Source organism: Crocodylus siamensis, chromosome 6, assembly GCF_052110815.1.
Source record: "Crocodylus siamensis isolate JL-2025a chromosome 6, ASM5211081v1, whole genome shotgun sequence".
Lineage (NCBI taxonomy): Eukaryota > Metazoa > Chordata > Crocodylia > Crocodylidae > Crocodylus > Crocodylus siamensis.
The window spans coordinates 94,818,081-94,842,543 of record NC_143400.1 but is presented as its reverse complement, the minus strand read 5'-3'; the positions used below and the strand labels follow the sequence as shown (position 1 = coordinate 94,842,543).

Here is a 24,463-nt window from a genome sequence, read left to right as displayed (position 1 = left end):
TGTCCCAGCTTGGTAAATGCCTGCCCAAGCAGAAAGGTTCAGGGTGCTTCTGGAAGATGTCCAGGCTCCGGCTCTGGCAGCCTCAAGGATTGAGTCCCAAGGCTGAGGAGCAACTGCTGCAAACAACCTTCCCACGGGTTTTTGCCATGCGGCCTTGGAAAACTCACAGTGCTTGCAGAAGGTTGCTCTTGGCTGACCTCAGGAGTCATGATGAGGCATAAGGGAGCAGGTGTTCTGTAGGGCCCGGGTCATTTAGGGCCATAGAGGTCGAAACCAGCACCTTGGATTGTGCCTGGAAAGATATAAAAAGCTAGGGCAGACTGCAGTTTCTTTTTTTTATTCGTATATTTTGTGTTCCAGGTCAAATCAGCCAACTCATATCTATTGAGCACAAAATCATTCCAAAAACAATGTTGATTGAGCAGGCAGAACTCAGTCATTCTAACTACCTTGTCTGGTGCTATGGCCAGTGAGCATCCTCCCTCCCAGGCTCTCATCCTTGGATTTCAGATACTCCCAAATCCATCGGCAGGCCCAAGCCCAGATGCCCCCATTTGATCTTAGCCCACAAGAGGCTGAGACACTTGATCTGAGCCAAATGCTCCTAGGCACAGAAGGTGGGTGGGTTTTTGTTGTTGTTTTAAGGAAAATTTTTTGTGTCCCAAGTCAAACCAGCCAGATCAGTTCCAAATCCTTTCAATCCTTCAAGAACCACATGTGGTCCTACTACCAGCAAGTATCCCGCACCCCAAACTTTCCAGTCTGGGGCTTCGGATATTTCCAAATCTTTTGGCGGGCATCCTACACGCTGGCCCAAGCCCAGAGGGTTGGGGTTTGGACGCCAGTGAGTTTCACTTGCCCTCAGCCGTACAGCCGCAGGAGCAAACTGGGGAAAAATCTCCCATGTCCATGAAGTTGGTGTGTAGCCAAAATCCTCCCACTGGAAGCTGGCAGCTTGTCGGGAGTCCTGTCCGCAAGCAGACAAGGGTGCAACCCTCCGCTACTCAGTGCCATTTTAATTGCATCACCTCGGTCACAGCGTTAGCACAAAGGGGAGCCTTGGCTCCACCGGGATCTGCACGAGACAACTGGTGGTCTCTTCTGGACCGAGTGCACGGCGGAGACGTGTCCCCTAGGCCGCGGTGATCAGCACACAGTAGGCAGCAGCGCAGGCCGCTGGGCCACAGCGCTGCAGTCAGGATTGAACCCGGCAATTTGCAGCCCCCTGGCAACTTTGGGCTTGTTCGCTCCTTGGTTTGCTTCTTCCCTGAATCCCTCCACATGCTGCAGGGCTACCTGGCACATGCCTGCACGTGGGGACCTGCCTTTTCCCGCCGCTGGGTCTCAGAGGCACAGCCCCACTTCCTCTGGGGGACTCGACCCCAAGCCCCGCCCTTCAATTAGGGCAGCGACACCCTCCTGCTCTTTCTTCCCCTCTCGCTGCAGGTGGCCGAGGCCATGGCGGAGCGGCCACGCAAGCACCACCACAAGTCCAAGCGCTGCCTGCTGTGCGAGGCACCCTTCCCGGGCACGGCAGAGGGGGAGCTGTGCCCCGAGTGTGACACCCCACTCCCCGCCACCCAGCTGGACCTCGAGGCCGAGTGGCGCAGCAGGCCCCTGTCTCCCGGGCCCGCGCGGGCCTCCGCCGGGGACCCCCGCAAGGATAAGCGCAAGGACCAGGCCCAGGTAACTCCCCCGCTGCTAAAGGGGACGGAGCTCAACGCCCCCCGCCAGCAGCTGCTGATACCCCTAACCCCGAGCTCAGGGGCACCGGGGGGGCGGCTCCTGCAGCCCCCCACTGCCCCTGCCCTGGGTCATGCCCGAGGGCTGCCCCGCAACCCTGCAACACCCTGCAGGCTGAGCACAGGCCGCGAAGCTGGGTGTGCTGACCTGACCACATCTCCCCCTGCCCTGTGTTATTGTAGGGTCTCCCCCTGTGTTATTGTTGTAGGGTCTTCAGCCCCCCCCCCGTTATTTTAAGGTTTCCGGCAGGCTGTTATTGCAAGGTCTCCCCTGTTATTTTAGGGTCCCCCAGGTGTTTTTATAGGGTCTCCCCCATGCCATTGTAGGGTCCCCCCTTTATTTTAGGGTCTGCCCCTAGTGTTATTGCAGAGTCCCGTCCCCCCATTATTTTAGGGTTTCCCCCCAGGTGTTATTTTAGGGTCTCCGCTCGTGTGGTGTTGTTGTAGGGTCTTCAGCCCATGGGGTCTCCAGCCCCTCCCGCCGGGGGTTGTTATGGGGTCCCCATCCCGTGTTACTGTGGAGTCCCCCTGTTATTTTACGGTCCCCCCGCCCCGGCCTACGCTACTAACCCCGCCTCCCGTGGCGGCGGGGGAGGGGGCGGAACCCGCGCGCGCGCGGCGGCGGTTGCTGGGGGCGGGGCGACTGCGGACGTCGCGGTCCGTTCCGGCGGGGCCGGGCACTTCCGGTGCGGGCGGGAGCGGAGCCGAGTGCCGAGGAGCAGGTCAGAGCCGGGGCGCGTCGGGGTGGCGGGTGTCCGGGGCCGGCCCCCCCGTGCTGGCACCGCCGTCACGTTGCGGGTCGTGGGGGGCTGGGGCGCGTGTGCTGCTTTGCTGGAGCGGGGCGACCCCCCGGGGTGGCGGGGGCCTGTACTGCGGTGTGCAGAGCCGCTGAACTTCGGGGCGCGCTCGGGTCCCCAAACGTCCACGTCCGGCGTTCAGGACTGCTTCGGGCGGCGGCGTGGATCCACCGCCTGGGAATGAATGGGCCCTCGGGGTCGGGAATTGGGACCGGTCCCGCTTCCAGGGCAGCCTGGGGCACCGGTTCCCGAAGAGGAGCCGGCCCGGGGCAGCAGGGTCCTGCTCCCCCGGCACTTGCTGAAGGTTAATTCGAGGCGTTGCCCGCTCTAGGCAATCCAGCGCTCCTCCAGGGTCACGGGGTGGGTCTCTTTACTCCCTCCAGCCTGGAATCTCTGCGGTCTCGGGGCATTGCCCCGGCTTTCAGGAGGCTCCCAGCCGGGGGAATTCCCTCTTTTCCTCTCTCTGCAATTGCATCTTCTGGAGCCTGAACACAGCGCTGGCCTGGTCCGAGCAGGGGCAGGGGGTGTTCTCACTGGAGATCCTGACCCCTTCAAGTTGTCTCAAGCTCTCCTGCCAAGAGGTGGGCTCATTGGACAGCAGCGCAAGGTGCTTCATGCCTTTCTCTGGGGCCAAATGCATTTTAGCCCGAGAAAACGAGAGACGGGAACTCAGAAATGAAGCCCCCAGCACTGGATCTATTGGATCTGTTGTTAACCTTGCTGCTCTTGTCTGAGCTGAGCAGATTCCCCAGCACTGGGGAAAGCCCCACTCATCCAGAGCCACAGCGACTGCCTGCAGACGAGTACTTCCTTGGGGCCATGCCCGCTTGAATTTCTCAAACAAGCTTTTGGAGTGAACCCCAACTTGCTGCAGGCGTGATCGGCTGCGGGACAGGGGGCTTTGAGCATTCGGGAAGTAACATGTTCAAGCCTGTGCTGAGCTGGTGCTGCAGGGGTTGAATCCTGCTGGCAGTCACTGATCGGTCCTGGGGCTATTTCAGTCTGTGGGGTATAAATAGCAGAAGGTTAAAGCTGTGTCCCAGAGATGCTTTTCAGTGCAGGAGCTTCCAGATCGGTGATAAGCGCTTGTTCCACATAGGTGGGTTCCTGGGGATGGACAACCCTTGGCCGTGGGGGTAGCGGTGGGTGGTTGGACTTTCTTCAGGCTTGTACCTGCTCTCGTTTTAGCACCTGTTAGAGCTGGGCTTGCTCTTCCGGTGCCCGGTCCAGCCCCCCTGGAAATCGCAGAAAGGCTCCCACTGATTTCACAGCACTTGGCTCCCTGCACTGAGAGTGCTTGCTGTTCCTAAGCCAGCCTAGACAGAGGCCTACCTGCCAAGGATGAAGACTGCAGATTCTTTAGGCAGCTCATTGCGCTGTCACGCTGCTCTTGCAGGAGGTTTTCTCCAAGCTTTGATCTACATCTGCTTTGCTGTAGGTTAGGCAGGAGTGAATATGGCCCTTGGCATCATTGCAGCTGGCATGTATCACTACTACCCCGTAAAGCAGAGTATTTCTCAAACTTCAAGCAAGCACAGCCCCTTCACCAGCAGACAGGCCCTGTCACAACAAGCTCCTGTAGTAAAGCAGAGAACGAAGGGAGCCCAGCGAGAGGAAGAAGGTGGATCAGCTGAGTGGAGAGGAGGAGTTGGTAGTTGTGGGGGGAAGAATCGGGGAGGTTATTGCTGTAGGTGTTACAGCAGAACTTGGATGGTGGTTCCCTCTGCATCATCCTGTACTAGAAGAGGAGATGGTTCCTGGCCCTACCGTAATCTTTTCTTCTGGCAGCAGAGCTTTCCCGGTGTTGTAGGAGAGGGCATAATCACTATGCATTTTGGCTGCAGTGCAGCAAGCTGGGATCTTTCGGATTCATCCTGATGGGGGTTCCTGTTACAGTCCTCCCGCTGGTGTTGGAAAGGGGTGTGCGGGTTAGCAGCCTAGCCAATCCATCATTCTTATGACTTGCTCCGGCTGCCTGCCAGGAAAGTTAAAAGCATGCCTGGGAGTAAACCAGTGACTTGTCTTCCCCAGCTGGGATTATTGTATCAGCTGTCCAGATCGTCTGCTCAGTCACCTCCTTCATCCTTGTCAATGTGGCATCAGCGAAGCAGAGTATCAGAACATATGGAAGACCATCTCGGCTGATCTCCAGTCATGTCCGTTAGCTTGAACCGTAGCCCAGAGTCGCTGGCGTGCATGAGCTGGGCACTGCTTGATGAGGCAGCACCAGTGAAATGATCCTTGATACTGAAGTGGGGGCTGGGCGATCTTGCTTGGTGGAACAGGGGAAGAGTGTGTTCCCTTCTGCTGGTCTGTGCTGTGGATAGCTTCCCCAGGCACACTAGTGTCTTCACAGAAAGGTCTTTTAAAGTCAGAATTACCTTCAGGCTTTGAGTCCAGCATGCACAAGTGTTTGCTGAGCCAAGGCCCCAGGTTGCAAACTTTTTGAAGGGGGCTGATTGCTGCTTTCTGTAGCATGCCGGTGCTATGAAATAGTCCCTTCCCAGAACGAGCATTTGCCAGAACTAACGCACCAGGACTGTAGAAGGGACTTGAGTAGCGAAGAGCGAGGGGCACCCGCTCATTGACAGTTCAAGATTGACAGGACTTCCCAGCACCTTGGCTGGTCTGGTCCCATAGAACAAGGCTGCCGCTACTTACTGGATGATGGAAATCTCACTGCTATGGACTTTTTCCTCATGCTTCATCTGGGTTACCCCATTAACTTTGTCTCGTTAAGCCTTGCGGTCTCCCTTTGCACTGTTCTGATCCCTTGCTTTCTGTTGCTGGTATTCATTGCTCTTCCTGCACTGTTTCATTCCCTGCTACCTGGTGTGTTCCTCCAGCCCCCTGATTGTCTCAGCTTCTCTGAACTCCCTCCTTCTCTTCTGCTCTGGACCATGCATAATAGCCCAAGAACAGGCCTTGGACAGACCTCAGTCCCTTTCTGTCCGGAGACTGCCGCGCTTGCTGTCCAAAACCTCCTCAGCCATTTTTAGTCTTGATGTGACATAAGCTAGGCACATATTATTACAGCAGGGGAGGCTGCCAAGGGCTGCCTGTCCTGCTTATTCTGAAGCACTGCTCCATGCATTAGTTGGAAACACTCCCAAGTGCCAGGCGAGCAGTGCTGCCCACGTGCCCCTTCTCTAGCTCTGCCTGTGGAGGCCTCCCTATCTGATCTTACTGGTGATCACACAGGAGGGTCATGGGGCACCAGAGCTCTGACATAATCGAGACGCTGTTAAATGCTTCGGATGGGGGAAGGGGAGTAGGAGAAAAGGTTGCCTGTGACGTGGCCTGTTCTCTGCTGCATGGCGTGTTTGTCTGCCGGCCAGAGCCGAGACACACCCATCATCTGTCACAGCACACCTGTGGCATGTGGGTGGGGAGGATTTCTCAATCCACAGAGTGCTAGGATTTGGCAGGCCTTTACTGGGGGGTGTCTGATCAGCTTCTCTGACCAAAGGCAGCACAGAAGTGCAAGCTGGGAGCTTACCCCCCTTTTCACGGGCACATCATGGAGGAAATCAGGCTCTGTCAATCCCAACATTAGCAGCTCCACACTTTTAACTCTTGTGGGAGCTGGAGTGGGATTTTTCCCTTGTCCCTCTCATGTGCCAAGGTGTAAGTAGAGCGCAAGCCATAAGTTAGTGACTTGGGCAGCTGAGAGCCAGCTGTTGCTTCCCTGGTCAAGGGTCAGTTCATGAGCAGGTCTTTACAGGGAGCCATGATTCAACATTCCCTTCAAGCACTGTTTGTCAAAATGGTCTAACAGCCGATGCCAAATACACTGGCTTAGTCCTGTGTTTAGATGACTGTGTCTTTGGGCTGACCTTCTGCATCCAGTGCCCTTTATTGACCAGTCTCTCAGCGCTCCCTCAGGGAAGTATCAGTTCTATTCCCCTTCTTTATCATTCTTCTAGGTCTCTCCAATCGACGTGCCAGGCACGTCCAAGAAGATGGAGGCACCAACCTCATCCAGGCTGAATTCCCGGAAGAGAAGAAAAGGCGGCCCAGGACCCAACGGAGCAGCAGAGCTGGATGGAATCCCAGCGAAAATGTCCCGCCGCGCCTTTGTAAGCAAGTATTTTAAATTGGGGTGGGGAGCAAGGTGAATGGCACAGAAGCTGCAGTATTGATCAGAGCCAAGTAAAATGTTTTGTGTCTGGAGAAGACAAGGAGGGAAGCAGTGTTGGTATTTGCTTCTTGCAAAGCAAGCATGACAGCTTTGCTCCATCAACCCTATGGAAAAGAGGGGCCATCACCAGGGAGGATTATACGGCAGTTGCTTGGGGATGCAGGGGGGTAGTCAGGAAGGCCAAGGCAGAGATGGAACTGGGACTAGCTTCCCGGATCAAGGACAACAAGAAGTCCTTTTTTAAATACATATGGGGCAAAAAGAAGGTACTGGGTAACGTGGGGCCCCTGCAGGACACTCTAGGAAATTTGGTCATCACACTAGATGACAAAGCTAACATATTTAATGATTTCTCTGCCTCCATTTTCCTGAGCAGGGACTGGAACAGCCACGACCCCCCGGACCCTCCTCAGGCCCCAGGGGAGGTGCACCTAAGCCAAGAGTTAGTGAGAAACTAGTTAGGGAACTTCTGGAGGAACTGGATGTATTCAAATCAGCTGGTCCGGATGATCTCCTTCCCAGAGTACTGAGGGAATTAGCTGAGATCATTGCGGGACCCCTGACATGGCTTTACAAGCGCTCTGGTGCAGTGCCAGAAGACTGGAAGAGGGCCAACACAGTTCCCATCTTCAAAAAAGGGAGGAAGGAGGACCCAGGAAACTATAGGCCAGTGAGTCTTACCTCGATCATGGGTAAGCTTTTTTAGAGAATTATCCTGGCACATGTCCACGGGGGGCTAGCAGGGGAGATTACACTTAGGGGCAACAAACACAGGTTCATTCAAGGCAGGTCCTGTCAGACCAACCTGGTGGCCTTCTACGACCAGGTCACCAAATCCTTAGACGCAGGGGTAGCAGTGGACATCGTCTTCCTGGAGTTTCGGGAGGCCTTCGACACTGTCTCTCACCCCGTTCTCGTTAAGAAACTGGGGGACTGTGGTGTTGGCACCCACACAGTCAGATGGGTCGCCAACTGGATGGAGGGCCGCACCCAGAGAGCGGTGGTGGATGGGTCATTTTTGACCTGCGAGGATGTGGGCAGTGGGGTCCCCCAGGGCTCGGTCCTCAGGCCCGCGCTGTTCAACATCTTCATCAGTGACTTGGACAAGGGGGTAAAAAGCACCTGCTCAAATTTGCTGGTGACTCTAAGATGTGGGGGGATGCGGGCACGCTAGAAGGAAGGAACAGGTTACAGTCAGACCTAGACAGGTTACAGGAGTGGGCAGATGAGAACAGGATGGGATTCAACACCGACAAGTGCAAGGTGGTGCACCTGGGGAGGAACAATCAGCACCATACCTACAGGCTGGGGGACTCCTTTCTTGTCAGTGCAGAGGCAGAAAAGGATCTTGGAGTCATCATTGATGCCAAGATGAACATGGGCCGGCAGTGTGGGGATGCAGTCGGGAAGGCCAGCCACACCTTGTCATGCATCCACAGATGCATCTCGAGCAGGTCCAAAGAGGTGATCCTCCCCCTCTATGCAGCACTGGTCAGGCCGCAGCTGGAGTACTGCGTCCAGCTCTGGGCGCCTCACTTCAGGAGGGATGTAGGCAACATGGAGAGGGTCCGGAGGAGGCCTCTCGCATTATCAGGGGGCAGCAGGGGAGGCCCTACAAGGAGAGGCGACGGGACCTGAACCTGTTCAGCCTCCACAAGAGAAGGCTGAGGGGGATCTAGTGGCCTGTTACAAACTAGTCAGGGGTGATCAGCAGGCATTGGGGGAGTCCCTGTTCCCCTGAGCACCGCCAGGAGTGACCAGGAATAACGGTCACAAGCTGGCAGAGGGGAGATTTAGTCTAGATATCAGGAAGCGCTACTTCACGGTCAGGGCGGCTAGGATCTGGAACCAACTTCCAAAAGAAGTGGTGCTGGCTCCTACCCTGGGGGGCTTTAAGAGGAGGCTGGATAAACACCCTGCCGAGGTTGTTTGACCCCAGTACTCTTTCCTGCCCATGGCAGGGGGTCGAACTTGATGATCTGCTCAGGTCCCTTCCGACCCTACTAACTATGAAACTGTGACACCCCCTCCCCTCCCCCCCCACTTTGTGCTTTGACTGCTCCCCCAGGACTAGAGCATGCTTTCCCTGGGACCTCAGACCACTCCTTAGGTCCATACAGGGACAGGTGTTGCTGCTTGTCCCTTACAGGACTGATGCCAGAGCAGTGATGTATTAGGAGCTCTGCAGGATGTGACTGTGGCAACCCTGATCAAACTATGGACCGCATAACAACATTCTGCCCTCGATACAGATTTGACAGTGACTTTGCAGAGATGCATTCCCTTTTCTCAAGAGCATTAGACTGATTAATTCACCTTAAACTGCACCAAGTCAGCCATGCAAAAGAAGAAGGGGTAATCTTTTGTTTCCTGCTATGGGCCAGTCAAGGGAGTTTTGCACTGAGGGTTCAGCAGCTCCACTTCCTGGCTCTGTTCCTCAACTGATGCACACCCTCATGGCTCCAGTGAGCTCAATGGAGCTGTAATGAGTCATAGAAATGGATTTGCCCCTGGGCTGTCCTAGAGCATTTCCATTGACTTGAGGCATGAGTTAACCTCACCTTTGCTCAGCTCCCTCCCTCCTAAAGATTCACAGATGTTAAGGGCTGGAAGGGACCTTATAAGATCATCGGGTCCAGCTTCCCTGCACTTGGCCAGGGAAGACTGCTGGGCTCAGATGACCCCAGCAAAGTGGGATTGAAGATGCTTTTTGAAAATCTGTATAGAGAGCAGATAATCACCCCCAGAGCCTGCCTGGAGGATTAGCTTCAGCAAATCCCTTGAAGGCATTTTGCACAAAGCTTTTATAGGGACACAGCTGATTACTTCACCGCTGTGACATCAGAGTTCCCTTGCTGTGCTGGGTAAGGTGCTCACCTGGGGAGGGGGCTTTGCGAGCTTCTCTTGTCTCTCTGCTTGTTTAGAGTTTGCAGGAACCGGCCCCCTTCTCGGATGAAATTGAAATCGATTACAGCAAGCCATATGCCAGAGTGACGTTTGAGGAGGCGCTGAGAGGAACCCCGTGTGAGTAACCCCCCGTTGCAGACCGGTGCGCTAACTGTGCATGTCTGATTTCTCCTGCCCCCAGCTCAGCCTTAGTTGCGGCAGGGGAGCATTCTACTGGGCTGGGTAGTCCCACCCATCCTAGTGATTAAGACAGCTGTCGTTACTAGGATTACACCAGTGCCTACACTTGTCACTGAAACAGGGGCCTCATTCTTCCCACAGTGAGATCACTTGTGATCCAAGCAACTTGCAGTCTCAGTAAATGCTTCCAACCACCTGCTTGAGTCCCTTCAAAGCCAGAGACCACTGCAAAAAAGCATCAGGGCTAAGCATCTTTTGTACACTAGGGCCGTGGTAGCTGAGAGAACAGCCAGAGTCACAGAGACAGGAGGCATTTACAAGAAAAATAGCCTGACCTGAACAAGTGACTTCAAGAGCCAGCCCCAGCACAGAACGTCAGCATCCCAGCTGGCTCTTGGAAATGCTCAGTGAAATGCAGCACAGCCTTTGAAGGAATTTCAGTGAGCACAGCAGATCAGCCCCTCGGGAAGAAAGTAGCGCTCCTTTTACAGTCAGTTTTCCCAGTAGAACTGGGCCAGTGAGAGAGGAACAAGGTCTAGACAAGTGGTTTACTTCAGGAGATGTTGGTAACCCCTACAGGGGCATCAGTCCTCCCCCCTGTCTTACCAGCCCATCTCGGAGACCCCTTTACCACCATAATGAAAATGCTAAAACCCCTGCACCTCTTTCAATAAACAGCAATAGAGCAATTAGCAGCAAGCTTAGTCCCATCGTGATGTGTGGAGACCCAGCTTGCTGTCTCCCAAAGGAATTTCTGAAAGTCTCAGCATGTTATACAAGAACAAAAGTCCCAGCCTATGCCCTGTAGAAACCTGTCTGGTCACTTGATGCTGGTGGTTGCCTCTGTCCAAGGAAAGCTCTGGTCTGCCCTGGCTTAGGGCAGGGAGTGATCCAACAGATCCAGCAGCCTAACAGTACTGTGCCTAGCTGCTTCCCATGATCCCCAAGCTGAGTTTTACCATACAGGCTTGCACACCACGGAAGCAGGCAGTTTAAGAATTGACTCCATAGCAGCCCCCTCTGGCTGATTTTAGGAGTCCTGTTAAGTTGGTTCAAAAGAGACTTAGCCCATCTTCTGGAGTCCAAAGATGTGGATGTTATTGCGAGCTTCCACCTCCAGGCACATGGGAGTGAACTGAAGCAGGTGGGAAGTTGGGAAGGTCCTGAGGCTTCATCCTGGGAAGCTCATAAACAACTCTGATATCTCCAACAAGCCAGCCTGAGTAGCCAGGTACTGAGCAGGATGTAGCTGTTGTATTTTGATTTTCCAGGGGCCGAGGGGTTTGCTGTCTGCAATCCCAGCGTTCCTTTTACACCAGGTTCCTTTTAGGTCATTGCCCCCACTCCAAGCGCTGGCCGCACACATGCTGACCCAGGTTCACATTCAAACAATCGTTTTTGTAGCAACAGCCCTTGCTAGATCCTTCCAGCTGGGAAGCCAAGCCCATGCAGTAAGGTATGACTAAAAACTGCTGTCCCTGGCCTGCTTGCTCATAACTGCCCATCTCTTTTTGTGCTCAGTGGATCGGCCGGTCAGGGTCTACGCTGATGGGATATTTGACTTGTTTCACTCCGGACATGCTCGGGCTTTGATGCAAGCCAAGAACCTCTTCCCCAACACATACCTCATTGTTGGAGGTAAGGCGCGATCTGTTCCCTTAAGGAAACCTTCCCACATCTTCCCTGTCCTTTTCCAGCGGGTGACACCCTGCTTTGGGCTCTCTACCTCAAAGGGCAGCCACGTGACAGTGCCTCGCCCTTCAACTTTGAGTTCAGCTCAGCACAGCATGTACGTGGGACACTGAGAGGCAAATAATAGGCCTGAACATAAAGATTAAATCCTGAAATTGTGAAATTGTTTCTGGGAGTTCCAACTGAGTTCATTGAACCTGTCATCTCGGTATTGCATGCCAAGTGCTGGGCAGAGCTGAGCTGCCGAATACTGAGCCATAAAAAGAGGCATTCGGCTACTATCTGTAAACCAAGAGCAGCAGAGGAGGGAGGAACAGTCTCTACATGTAGCCGAGCCAATGTGGGATGAGTTTTACTGTGAGAGTCAGTCTTAGCATTCTGCTGGCTTCACCTTGTAATGGTTTTGGAGTTCGTAGAACCATAGAGGAATGGAGCTGGAAGAGACCTCCAGAGGTCACATCTAGTCCAACCCCCCTGCCTGAGGCAGGATCAGCCCTGTCCAAATCATCGTGTACAAATCCATTGTCCAACCTCTTAGTAAAACTACTGTCAACTCTGATACAACGCAAGATATGACACCCAAACCTGCCACAGGTAAAGCAGGGGGACCACAGTAGCTAGTGTCCTGCTTCTATGAAAGATTGTTAATATATGCTTAAGAAGCTCCAGGTAGAGGCTGTGCCCCCCACTACAGAGGAAGCCCCCCCCCCCCCAATACCAGTCTGACTGTTGGGTGAAATTCCTACCTGACCCTGAATATGGTGATCGCTCCAACCCTGAGCAGAGTGGGGAGACTCCGTAGCCAGGAACCTCCAGCTTTAAGTCCCAGCAGCAGCACTGGCACGGCCCAGGCAAAATCACCAGCCTGGGCTGCAGCCAAAACACAGTGCCCCTGAGGAAGGCAAAAACCCTGACATGTGTAGCAGAAAGGTGGGGAGGGGGCAACCAGCAAAGTCCAGAAGCTTAGAAAATCCCCATGGTAGAACATAGGCATTGCTACACCTACATCGTCCCTGACCAGTGGCTGTCCAGCCTCTTGAGCACCTCCAGCAATGGAGAGCCCACAACTTTCTCAGGCATCTATTCCATTGCGTCACTGTTCTAATGGTGAAGAAGTTTTTTTTTCCTGAGATTCAGTCTAAGTTGATGATTGGGGTAGATGAGATGTCCGTGGGCTGCCTGATCCATCATCTGAGGTGTCTTAGATAGCTGGTGACTGGCCCACTTGGAAACTAACTGCACTTGGAGCCCAGAATTTCTCTAGCAAGGATGCTCTTAACCCGATCCAGCCTCCTTGGGTGGTGCCAAGGACTTCAGAATGGGAGTCTCCACCAGTAAGGAGCACCAATGGGGACTTCCAGCAAGAGGCCCCAGCCAGCCCATCACTTCAGAAGGAAAAGAAGCCATCGCTTCTGGCTTGCTGCTGTGGCATTGGCCCCTGGCTGCCAACCATGAACACAGCCATGCCTGCCAAAGGAGCCTGTGATCCTCCTTTCTCCTGGTTAACCACCACAAGGCAGGAATCCAACAGCCTCTTAAGTTTTTCCATCTAGAAGTAACCTCAAGTCAGTCTGTTAGTCCTTCAGCACTAGCACATCTGAGCTGGTAGGACCACTGGCTCATCTTTTGAACCACGTACCAGCTTCTTGAAGCAGAAGACACCTATACAAATCTTAGCAACCGTCCTACAGGACATTCTTTGTTCAGGGGGTTTCTTTTTCATTTTTTTGGTGTTGGTCGAGGGCTGCCCTTACCATAGCGTTCTTGTACTTTTTTTGTGGGTTTTTTTTGTTGTAATCAATGGTAGGAAGTGAATGCGTATGTGAGCTTAAAAGCCACAGAATATATTCAAGTGGCATCTATAGAATAATTACTCAGATACATAAAGCAGACCACAGTTGAGCCACTTTGCTGTCTGGCAGATTGCACACCCACATGTTTCACAGGTTGCCTGTTCATCCCAAGAAGTAAAGCATTTGTCATTTGGGTTTGAAATCTTCATTGACTTGAATCCTAGGCGAATGTTAGATGCAGCTCTGTTGTGGGGCTGCTGGGGACAGATGAGATTGGAGGGATCTTTAGTTAGGTGCACAAGTAGCTGGTCTGTGGCTGGGGGCTGGCAATATGTGGGTTACTTCAGGATCTGATCACTGAAGGGTAGGAGTGCACCAATAAAGATTTTCTTAGCTGATAGCGAGAGCCAGTTATTAACCAGCCATGTCAGCCAATACTGATCTGATAACTGATTTGGTTATGTGTGACACTGGAGGCTGCTGGAGCACGTCAAACAAAAACCAAAAGGTTTATTTATGCCAGTACTTTAAAATGTACTGACATAAATAAACCTTTTTCTTTTTTGGTTTATATAACGCCCCCCTACACCCTCTGGACAGGCTATCCGTGGCTCTGTCCCACTCCCTGCCCTGGCCTCAGGTCCCAAGCACCACCCTGACTGGATAGCACGTCCAACCCCTGCCCCTTGTCCACTCCCTCCCTTACCATGGGGGCCTCAATCTGCCCCCAGCACACACACACACCCCTTTCCTCCCCCACACCCCTTCCCATCTTGTAGACTTACCTGCAGGGAGCTGTTCTCCATGCTGCCTGGCTGTTTTCTTGGCCACCTGCACACGAGGCTATGCACATGCACGTGGTGCCCTCTGCGACTCGCTCCCAGCAACCCCAAGCAGGACCCCTTGCAGGCTAGAATGCTGCCCACCTGCAAGGGGAAACCTGCTGTTTCCCAAGGGAACCCAAGCATCTAGGGGCCCTGGCCCCATAGGGGAGAGGGAAACCAGGCATCTGGGGGCCCGGTCAGAAGACATAATTAATTATATTTATCGGAGAGCATCATCAGCTCCAGTGGCCAAAAAAGCCAGTAGCAAATAAGGTAAATTCCCCTTTTATCAGTGCTGATCCGATATGCAACCAATATATCAGTGCATCTCTACTGAAGATGACTCCTTCCTTCTCAAAGCTGTGTGCAGAGCTTGCAAAGAGAGGTTGGTTTATTTTGGCACAGTTGAATCAACCTGGTAGTGAGACCAGCTTCTTAGCTGTTAGCTCTGTTTTTAGCCTTGTGTATTGATTACCGCCAGACTCTTGAGGTATTCGCATAGAGATCCTAGTGAGTTAGAGAGCCAGTTCCTCCCAGTGAGCCAGTGGAATTGGTTGGAAAAGTCCTTTTGCCTCCTTACTGTCTTCTGTCCCCTCTAACCATCCCTCCTTCCCACACCAAAGCTGTGTTGTTTGGAGAGGAGACCTGGATACACCTCCTGATTCACCATTGCCTCCAGTGCCGCTTAGGCTATGCCAGCTGTGCCTGGTGGGATGCAAGCACCAGCTGTCTCAGGGTGCAGAGAGGTAGGCGGTGGGCTCTGGGATGAGAGCAATGTGTTTAGCTAACCTTCCCGGCAATGCGCCCCTCTCCACAGTGTGCAGTGACGAGCTGACCCACAACTTCAAGGGCTTCACAGTGATGAACGAGAATGAGCGGTACGATGCGGTGCAGCACTGCCGCTATGTGGACGAGGTGGTGAGGAACGCGCCATGGACGCTTACCCCTGAGTTCCTAAAAGAGCACAGGGTAAGGCACAGCCTGCAGTAGCCACGAGCTTTGTTGGGACTCCGCTAAGTGCCAGCTGGCTGCGGGAAGGGCTTGGGGTGGGGGGCTGTCGCACCTCCCTGGGAGCATTGTTCCCAAAGCAGCCCTTTTCCATTTAAAATCCTGTGTCGGATCCAAGGCATGTTTATTTCTGAAGCAGTTAGGAACACAACCAGAATTAGCCTGGAATGGCAGGTGCTACTGCCATCTGGGCACTGGCTTGGCAAGGAAGTGAGAAGCCTGAAGGTCACAGATAGAGGTAATCTGTCCTGGGCTCTGCTGTGTCGTTGGGCAGGAACAAAGGGTCACCTGAGGTAGCAGCAGGTGACTGTAAAGCAAACAGCAAGCTTCTGGGTCTGAAGGGACAGAAGTCTCAGGTCAATTTAAAATTCCTGGGTCTGAAGAGATAAAAGCCTCAGGTGGACTTAAAAGTGGGGTGGGTGATTTTTATTGTACATGTTAATGCAGATGGAGATCAAGACAATTCACCATCCTGCCTCAGGCTGCGTGCTGACATGGGCCCAGCACGTGCAGGGCTTTTTAGCCAGCCACGCTAGGCTCCCTGCTGGCAACGGGCCCTGTCTGGGTCAGCCCGCTCTCCATGCCAGCGTCTCTGACGCATTTCCTGGCTCCGGGTTCCTTTCACTCTGACACTTGGCCTGCAATAGGATCAGTCAGGAGGACTGGCCTGTCGAGCTAAACTGACTCTTTAAGAAAGCCCTGGGCAGATCTGTATTTTGGAACACACCTACCTGTGCTCCGGCAACATGCACTAACATCCTGACCATTGCTTTCCCCTACTAACAAACACTTCCTCATGGGGCCCAGGAGAGTTCATCCCAATGTTTTTCTCCCCTTTCTAACTTCCAGATCGATTTTGTTGCCCATGACGACATCCCGTATTCCTCCGCTGGCAGTGACGATGTCTACAAGCACATCAAAGATGCAGGTGAGCCCTAAGACACAGCACTGACCTGTCACTGTTGGCACCTGCTCCTGGAAAGCACTGCTATAACTGGTGCCCACTACTGCCAAGCATGGCACGGATGGCTGAGATCACCTTTCCCTAGGCTCCTCCACTGCTCTCATTGCTAGGGCCATGTCAGGTGCTCCTTTCCAGGGTAGCGAGGAGGAAAGCCATGTAGTGACACACTGAGAAACCAGAAGTCTTTGCTCTCCCTGGCTACAGCCCAGCACTCTTCTCACCAGGCCTCCCCATTTAGTCCTGAAATGGTGCACTTAGCATGTCCCATGCATAAGGTGTGCATGCCTGAGATTTAGTAGGACCTGGATCCTTCCCTAGGCCAGGTTCCTGGCCCCTGCCATGAACTTGGGGGTTTGCAAACTAGTTGGGGTAGATGTAGCTGCAGCAACATCCCATCTGGGACTGTGGAGGTGCCACAGCTCTTGGCTGCAGCTTGTATTTCCACGGGTGCCTCTTCCCACCACTGATCTCCAGCTGATGGGAGAAGCGATGCCCTTTGAAGTAAAACCTGCAGCTAGTGGCCAAGCAGCTCATCCTTAATTTGTCAAATGAAGCAGTTTGCAAACAACCCAGGTATAAAAAAATCCAGGTTCTACTGTTCAGCTGAGAACAAAATGAGCAGCCTGTTGTTGTATGCGTGGGTCTTGTCCATTTTGTCACAGTCTAGAGATAACCGGTCTTCCTCATCTCTTGGTTGAGGATGGTCAAAAGGAGGGTCTGGCTTTTGTACCTATTGAGTTTAAATGGAACTTTTCCCTCTTGCATTGTGGGACCTTCTCACTCTGCCATAGTGACCAGTGTTCATTTGAGCTCAGACAAAGGTGCTTTCCTATTACGTTCAGTCTGTCGTCCTTTGTCCCTTAACAGGTCGGCATCCGTGAGGTCAGTGCAGGAGAAGCCTCCATTAAAAGACATCTCTGATAGCAGCAAAGAGAACCAAGCAAAGCCCAGCCCTGCTTGCAACAGCCCTGCACAAAATGCCCTTTGAACTGAAAGTTCCCCTTCCCTGATTCCCATCCTTGGTACAAAAGTGCCTTCATATTCAGAGCCCATCTTTGCAATCAGCCTAATACTAAATAAGCACTGTGTTTTGAGAGATGTAGAATCCGAGATCCCTTTCTAGGCATGCTACTTGCCACACGCACAGGCCCAGTGGCTGGCTGGCTGCCCATTAAGCAGGGGAACCTTTTTTTGCAGAAAGGAGCACAGAGCATTAGCTGCAGCCAGATGGAGCCTTACGTAGGCATGCGTGGTCCTGCAGGGTTGCAGGCAGATTTCTGCCAGACTATCGAGGGCTGTCCGAAGACACCGGCCTTAACAACACCATAAAGGGAGAACCTGCATGCATATGCAAGTCCCGTTCCCTCTATAGGAGAAAGCCGGTGAAAAGTCACCTTCCGCTTGCAGCCTGTGACCGTGGCCCTATCATGAACCAATCCTCGTGCTGTTGTAGAGCACCGTAGACTTAGTGGAACTCTGCAGAAGGAGAGGTCTGCCAGGGCAGTTTTGGAGTGGGCCCCAGGGCTATTACTGAGCTGATTTCCATAGGCTTAAAATCCAGAAGGGTCCATTGGTGGTCATCCGGTCATCCGTGCAGCATAGCAGAGTCCCTAGGACAGCCCTGAGTAAATTCCTGCCTCCAGCTGCTTCTGGTCTCTCTCTCTCATTTCAGCCTCGGAGATTCTTTCAGGTTTTTTCAAAGTCAGGTCCATCTATGGAGACCAGTCGTCAGCAGCTAGGGTTTCAGCTTTAGTTAAGCAAAAAAAGGGGAGGGTGAAGATTAGGCTGTCTGTCCTCCATGCAGCCTTAACTTGGAAAAATATTTTCTTTCCTTCATTCTGCCTTTCAAAAACTAGGTGAATATTATATTCTGGGCCATGTAGTATGAGAGATGTGGTATTTGCATCTAGCAGCCAAAGGTCCAACAACCCGTGATCAAAGCTTTCTTCCCCATATAGGTGCCAATAAACTGCAACCAGATTTCATACACCTGCACACAGATGCCATGACCCATCTCTTGGATTAGCTGAAATAGCTTGAGCCCTGGAGCCTTTCTCTGGGGCAGATTTTCCTATCCTTTGCTCATTTTTGTGACCCTGTGAAGCCCGCTCTGTCTTTTCAGTTGCCTCCTAGAAGTTTGAATCCCAGGCTTGGGGATGGGTATCAAGTAAAAGGCCAACTGGAAAATGAGCAGTTAAAGAGGGTGATAAAAGTGAGAGTCTGTGAAATGCTGCAGCAGTCCGTCACGGCTGCCCTCTGAGCTCCAGCTGTCATGGGTTCTGTCTCCCTGGTGTAGGCATGTTTGCTCCCACCCAAAGGACGGAGGGGATCTCCACATCGGATATCATCACCCGTATCGTGCGGGACTATGATGTCTACGCCCGGCGGAACCTGCAAAGGGGCTACACGGCCAAGGAGCTCAACGTCAGCTTTATCAATGTGAGTCAGGGCACGTTTCAACGTGAGCAGCCCCAGATCAAAGGCTGCACCTTTGAGTAGCATGGAGCTCAGTGGGAGCTATATCCTGTTGTGCCCTGCAGGCACTGTTCCAGTCCAAGGGAACTGCAATAACTCCACCAAGCTAAAGAGTCCATCTTCTCCAGGGCCATTGTGGGTTTTTTAATGCTGTAACGCCTCTGATTTTGTCCCCTTGGAAAGTCAGCATAGGAGAGAGAGCTTCTGGATAAGGGGAAGAGTGGAAATAACTGAGATCACAGCACTGCTTTCATTCCCTGAAAAATGTGGCTGCATAAAACAGGCACTGGCTTCATGCCTGTGCCAGGGAATATGGAGCTTGCATATTTGATTGAAGCTTCATCTGTTTATTCCCAGCTGGGAGCTGTACGGGTGTTGAGTCCCCTGGAGCTGTGAGGGAAGGGAAGCAGCTCCCAGGGGGCTGTTTTGTTGTTGGCAGCACACGGCTTTCACCTGGTTCAGTCCTGACAAGGGAAACCAGCAGTGTGTTATTCCCCAGGGCGGGGACAGGGTTAGCTTGCTTCTGCAGTCACAACCATTCCCCCTCTTAGTCCTGCAGGACCAGCCCAGCTCTGAAGGGGTGGGCAAGGCTGAGTCTGTACTGACTAACTTCTCTATCAACCAACAGGGCTGAGTAGTCAAGTGGTAGGTTATGTGTTTCCATTCCAGTGGCTGGACCTCTCTGGCTCCATCTCGTATATGGAGACAATCTGATGTAGAAACACAGAGCTGGAGGGTGCCAAAGTAGTTCTGTTTGCCTGCAGATACCGTCGGCGGTACATTCTGATTCATATGTCACATAGTCTGTATTTTCCTCCTCATTTGTTGCTCACAGACCTTGATTTGCCTTAGACTCTAAACTGCTCTGCAGGTCTCCTCTGCTTTCTCTGGGACTGGTGTTTCCAGAGTCTTTCAGACTTACTCTGCAGCTGCCCTGTAGGGTAAGAAAGGAACCGGTTCAAGAGGAGGAAAGACAGATCCAGGAGCCGCTATTGAACAAGCCCAGGTGCTTTAGGTCTGAGTGACAGTTCCCTTGCAGAATGGTGTGTGGGGAAATGTAATTGCTAATTTTCCTAATGCCCCTGCTTGCATCCACAGGAGAAGAAGTACCACCTGCAGGAGCGCGTGGACAAGGTGAAGAAGCGGGTGAAGGATGTGGAGGAGAAATCCAAGGAGTTTGTGCAGAAGGTGGAGGAGAAGAGCATCGACCTCATTCAGAAATGGGAGGAGAAGTCCCGGGAGTTCATTGGCAACTTCCTGGAGATGTTTGGCCCTGAAGGAGCACTGGTAATAAGGATGGGAGGCTGCAGGGGGCTGGGGATGGGGGAAGGGCAGGGGTTAGAATTGCAGATGGCTCTCTGGATGGTCACAGTGCTTCTCAGACCACAGCCTGGCAGAGCAGTGACCTACAGTTAACCCAGCCCAGGTATGGTGTAGGCCTCTGTCCCCAGTTATGCCCAGCACCCACCTTTAATGGGGACGCTTACTGATTCCTGGACACTAGGGAGATGACCACTGAGGCTCCGGTTCTTGTGGTAACTTCCCATCACTGCTGTCCCCGAGTGGGCTTGAACTGAAGGTGTAGAGGCGAGATTTTTGTGTACGGCGCCATAGGGGTCCAGCCACACGCCACCAATGCTTGCCAGGATCAGTCTGCTTCAAAGGAGTTGACCTGTATAAAATGTCCTCAGGGCCACAGCTCCACTGAGGGTCTTGCATAGACTTCCTATTGCAGCCTAGCATTGTGGTGGGACAGAGCAGCTCCCAGCGTGGTGCACAAGTTGTCTTTCGTGGCATGAGACCCCCGACCCGCATCTGTAACCTTGCTCCTGTGTGCCTCCTCTCCCCAGAAACACATGCTGAAAGAAGGCAAGGGCCGGATGCTGCAGGCCATCAGCCCCCGGCAGAGCCCCAGCAGCAGCCCAACACACGACCGGTCCCCGTCCCCCTCCTTCCGCTGGCCCTTCTCCGCCAAGACCCCGCCAGCCTCGCCGGCCAACCGCACCAGGAACGAGGCCGCCATTACCTATGACATCAGCGAGGACGAGGAGGATTAAGTGGCCGGCGGGGGCTGGCTGCTCGTCATGCCTCGTCCGATCCCAACTCTAACCCCGACGGGGGCTTCACAGCTGAGCAGGAGCGCGATAGGCACAGGCGGGGCTGATGGCAGGTGGGGGCTTCGCCTGCTCTGAGAACGGGCTACTGCCCTGGAAGCACATTCTCACCTCCCCACACCCCTTTTTATTGTTTACGTCCCAGTGGTTTCCAGGGGGAAAGATTTTATTTAAAGAGAAAAAAATAAGGGTATTCTTTTAATCACAGGCTGGCTCTAGGGCTTGCCCCTGTTAACCTCTGCTGGGCGCAGCGGGCATGGGGAGAAGAGCTGGGGTCTATTCTCTGACCCACCGCAGTCTTCTGTTGCCCCCCGGGTAGCAGCTGGCCTGGCTGCTGAGTCCCTTGGGTCGTGGCTGTCCACGCTCCTCAGCCTGGGAGACGGTGCCAAGAGCAGGAGTGTGGGGGAAATGCTCTCTTTTTTTAATTGTGTAGGGATGTCTGTGCTGCACCAGGAACTCCCCATGTCTCAGAAAAGCTCTTGCTTCTCTTAGCTGCTGTTCCCAGCCTGTCCTAGTCACGTGGCACAGAGGTCTGAGCACTCTTGCGGTGCCTCTTGTGTGGGGACAGGGCCAGGTTAGAAGACGCTGCAGGACAGATGTGGCCACACGCTCTGTAGCATAGCACAAGCCTAGTCAGCTCACCATTCACTGGTTGAAGGCTGGCTGCCAAAGCCAGGGGGAAAGGCCTTCAGGGATTGTTTAATCAGGCATGTCTCTGGGAGGATTGCTGAATCCCAAGCTAAGAACTTGATCACCCCTGCCCAGCCATTGTGAGAAGAGCATTAATTTTTCTTCCAGGACGCCTGCTGTGTCGTCTTGTGTGCATGTGAGCCCAGCTAGAAGATGCAAGCTGTTTGCTTCTGCCTTCCCCCCTCCCTCGTGTGTCTGTGTGTTTAAATTACCGCATGTGGAGAGGCAGGGATCCGTCTTTCATACCTGTGTGATGAAGCCACAACTGTAAAAAAGCCCTTGGGCTGGTGAGGGGCCATCCTCTGACATCAAACAGGTGCAGGGCACGTTTTCTCCCAGCGGCAGCTTCATATCAGTGTTAAATCAGCTGCACCTTAAATACAGGTGCATGGCCTCCCGACTGCTTTGGCGGGGCCCTGAAATAGCCTCAGAGCAAACCACTCCTCTTCGGGTTTTAATTGCTCGGCCCCAACCTGCTCGCTGCCCAGTCTGTCCCGTGACGTATTGCCATCAAGTCCGTAATAAACGTCTGTGTTGAGCTTTGAATGTCCCTTGCTACTAAGCAGCATCTGTAGCTGTGCCATCTGCGAGCTCGCACGGGGATGACTTAGGCAGGCAGGTCGTGGTCCCAGCAGGCTTCTCTCTAAACCAGGAGCCGTCTGGACAGCAGAGTCGGCTGTGAATCTCCCACGTGTGGGTTTTTTCTGCTGGTGTTTGTCCTAGCATCTCCCATTCAGAAAGAGTCCCCTGAGCAGAGTGCCCTGGTGCTGGGGAGCTGAGGATGAGGCCAGGGTAGAGTCTCAAGAGCCAAGGGACAGGCCTTTTCCAAATTTGGGGTGACTGGTCCAAGGAAATGACAGACAGACACTAGAGCCATTGTCCGCAGAAAGAGGCTTCTGTCGAACCGGACCATCCTTGTCTTCAAAGGGGCTAGCCTTCCTCCATCTGTCATGCTGTTCTTCATGCTGCTGTTGTGGAGCTTTGTATGGACGGTTCCTCCCCACCGTGTCGGGTCAGACATGTGCACCTTCATCCATGTAGTTCCACTGAAGCAAGGGAAAGCTTTTGGCTGCCTGAAACACCAGCTGGATTTTACGCTTGGGCACGTGCTGAGCTGCTGCAGCGGAACCGTTGTTTCATTTCCAGCCGCAAGATGGAAGGAAGCACATTACTTTTCATTCTTCAGTATCTGCATGACCGAAAAGCACAGGGTGTTTAATGCCGACGTATTTCCCCCGCCTCCCTTAGTAGACACTAGAGTCCATAGGTGATATCCCCAGCTGATGGCACAGTTTGGGGTGCGGGCAGCGTAGGGCCTGGCCGTCACCAGGCGCAGGGTGGGCAGCAGTATTCTTTCACTACTAGTGACTGTTTCTGATGTCAGCCCGCTCCCAAGGCAGCCCACCAGCATCCTGGCCTCCGCAAGGCCCTGTGTGCCCAGGATCCACACAGCTGGATTTAGCAACGCCATTGGTCACCAACACCCCTCATTTCCCCCTTGCACTTTGCACGTGGAGATGGACGCTCAGTTCCCCATGCTTAATGTGGCATGTACTGAAACGGCATCATCTCACCGTTTGCCTGGCACCTTTCACGTCTGGTGCTGTGAGACAGGCAGAGGCAACACCCTCACTGGCAAAACCTGCAATGCACTGAGCTGCAGAAGAGACAGGCTGGGTTTCCCACTGCGTTACCTCATACATTTTGTTCAGAGCTGTTCAAGCTCTACCTTGACTGCATGCAGCCTCTTCCACAGCTTGTCACACAAGGCTGGTTAGCCAAACACTACAGAGTGGCAAAGGAGAAGGAAGCGGATCCAGACCTGCGCCCTGCAGTGGAGAGCCATCTCCCAGGCGCCTCTGCAGTATTCAGATGGAAAGTAGTGCCATGTCATCCATAGGAGTCCCTTGCTGCAACAGCACAAGAGGACAGCATCGGGCCAGCCCTGATCTGCAGCCCAATGCTGTCAGCTTTGAAAGCAAACCCTCGCAAAGGGTGTTCAGGTGGGCAGGGAGGATGGCCGTGGCAGGAACACTAGATGATTGAACTGAACTGAAGGCAAAATTGCTTCAGCTGTGATCTTTTGACACCCAGTGGCATGTAGATTGGGTTTCAGAAGAAGGCTCTGTAAGCTGGGTGAAAGGAAGCAGAATACATCTGTCCTCCGTTAATCCCTCACAGTGACCCCAGACCCGAGCCCTGGGAGGCTCCATCCCCTTTTCCTCCAAGCACCCGTCAATAGGGTTTACGTTCCAGGGTGCGTTTTTCTCCCACCTCCTCGGTGACTGTGCCCTTCTCCATCCCGGTATATCTGGGACATGCAGAAGCGGGGATCGTTCTGTGGGGAGCCCGGATGCATCCCTTGCTCGTCGGTGCAGGAGACTTTCTCATTGGACGTACTGCCTTTGAGTGCAGCCCCCGGGCCTGGCTTGTCCCTCATTCAGCTCAGTGCACAGATAAAGAGCTTTCTCAGATGCATGCAGTCCCATTCCCCAGTGCTGCTGCTCATGTCCTCGAAAGGCACATCTGTTGGTAACGTCTCCAGCAACGTGTCATCGTAGGAGTCTAACGAACCGCGTGGAACTGGACAACCTTGTAACTAATCACAGTGGGGTTATCGTTTGTCCCAGGTTTTGTCTTTTTCCAGTGAACCAAACAGGCTCTCCAAAATACAGCCGCTTGCAAGGTGTCAGAGCAACGGTTTGGTTTTCTTCTCTGAGAGAGCGCTCATTGGTTTAGGTTGGGTTTTTTTGGGAGGGGGGCGGTTTCCAAAATGCACAAAAGGGATGTGTTGGCATCCACATTTTAAGTTCTGGATTGTTTAACTTCACCTCCGCTCACTGAAGCATCGCCATCACAGGAGAGCCAGGAGGCGACGTGGATTAAACAGCCTGGGGATCCCAGTGCTGGAGCCCCCCACGGGTTGTGGCAGCCTAGCTGAGGTCTGCTGCCACGCTGGGTCCACACGAGGGGGCGGGCGGCTTCTCTCGCCAGTCACGTCTCCGCAGCCAGGGGATGTCCCTTTCTCGATCAGTGTTTGCCATCTCGGTTTCCATGTGTGCATCACTGGCTTATTCTTGAGTTGGTTTCTGACTTTTATGTTTAGCCCAATAAACACGAAAGTAATTTTACCCAA

At 53.3% G+C, this 24,463-nt stretch overlaps 1 protein-coding gene across 2 annotated transcripts; it reads left to right on the top strand.

Moving 5' to 3' along the window:
- Positions 1 to 1,464: 1,464 nt before the first annotated feature.
- Positions 1,465 to 24,463, top strand: PCYT1A (phosphate cytidylyltransferase 1A, choline). Of its 2 annotated transcripts, none has more exons than XM_090050961.1 (9): positions 1,465 to 1,686; positions 6,466 to 6,618; positions 9,605 to 9,704; positions 11,289 to 11,405; positions 14,894 to 15,045; positions 15,934 to 16,012; positions 18,345 to 18,487; positions 19,622 to 19,810; positions 20,374 to 24,463. In XM_090050961.1, exons 2-9 carry the CDS (start codon positions 6,502 to 6,504, stop codon positions 20,578 to 20,580), a joined length of 1,104 nt encoding a protein of 367 aa, XP_089907087.1. In that variant the 5' UTR covers positions 1,465 to 1,686; positions 6,466 to 6,501; the 3' UTR covers positions 20,581 to 24,463. The 2 variants fall into 2 exon arrangements, with proteins under 2 accessions (XP_089907087.1, XP_089907088.1); XM_090050962.1 differs by lacking the exon at positions 1,465 to 1,686 and adding an exon at positions 2,377 to 2,464.

Excerpts from the sequence above, each read along its gene's own strand:
- PCYT1A (XM_090050961.1), top strand. The coding sequence starts at position 6,502 with ATGGAGGCACCAACCTCATCCAGGCTGAATTCCCGGAAGAGAAGAAAA. Across the intron at positions 11,406-14,893 it reads CACATACCTCATTGTTGGAG|TGTGCAGTGACGAGCTGACC; the intron begins GTAAGGCGCGAT and ends CCCTCTCCACAG. Across the intron at positions 16,013-18,344 it reads CAAGCACATCAAAGATGCAG|GCATGTTTGCTCCCACCCAA; the intron begins GTGAGCCCTAAG and ends TCCCTGGTGTAG.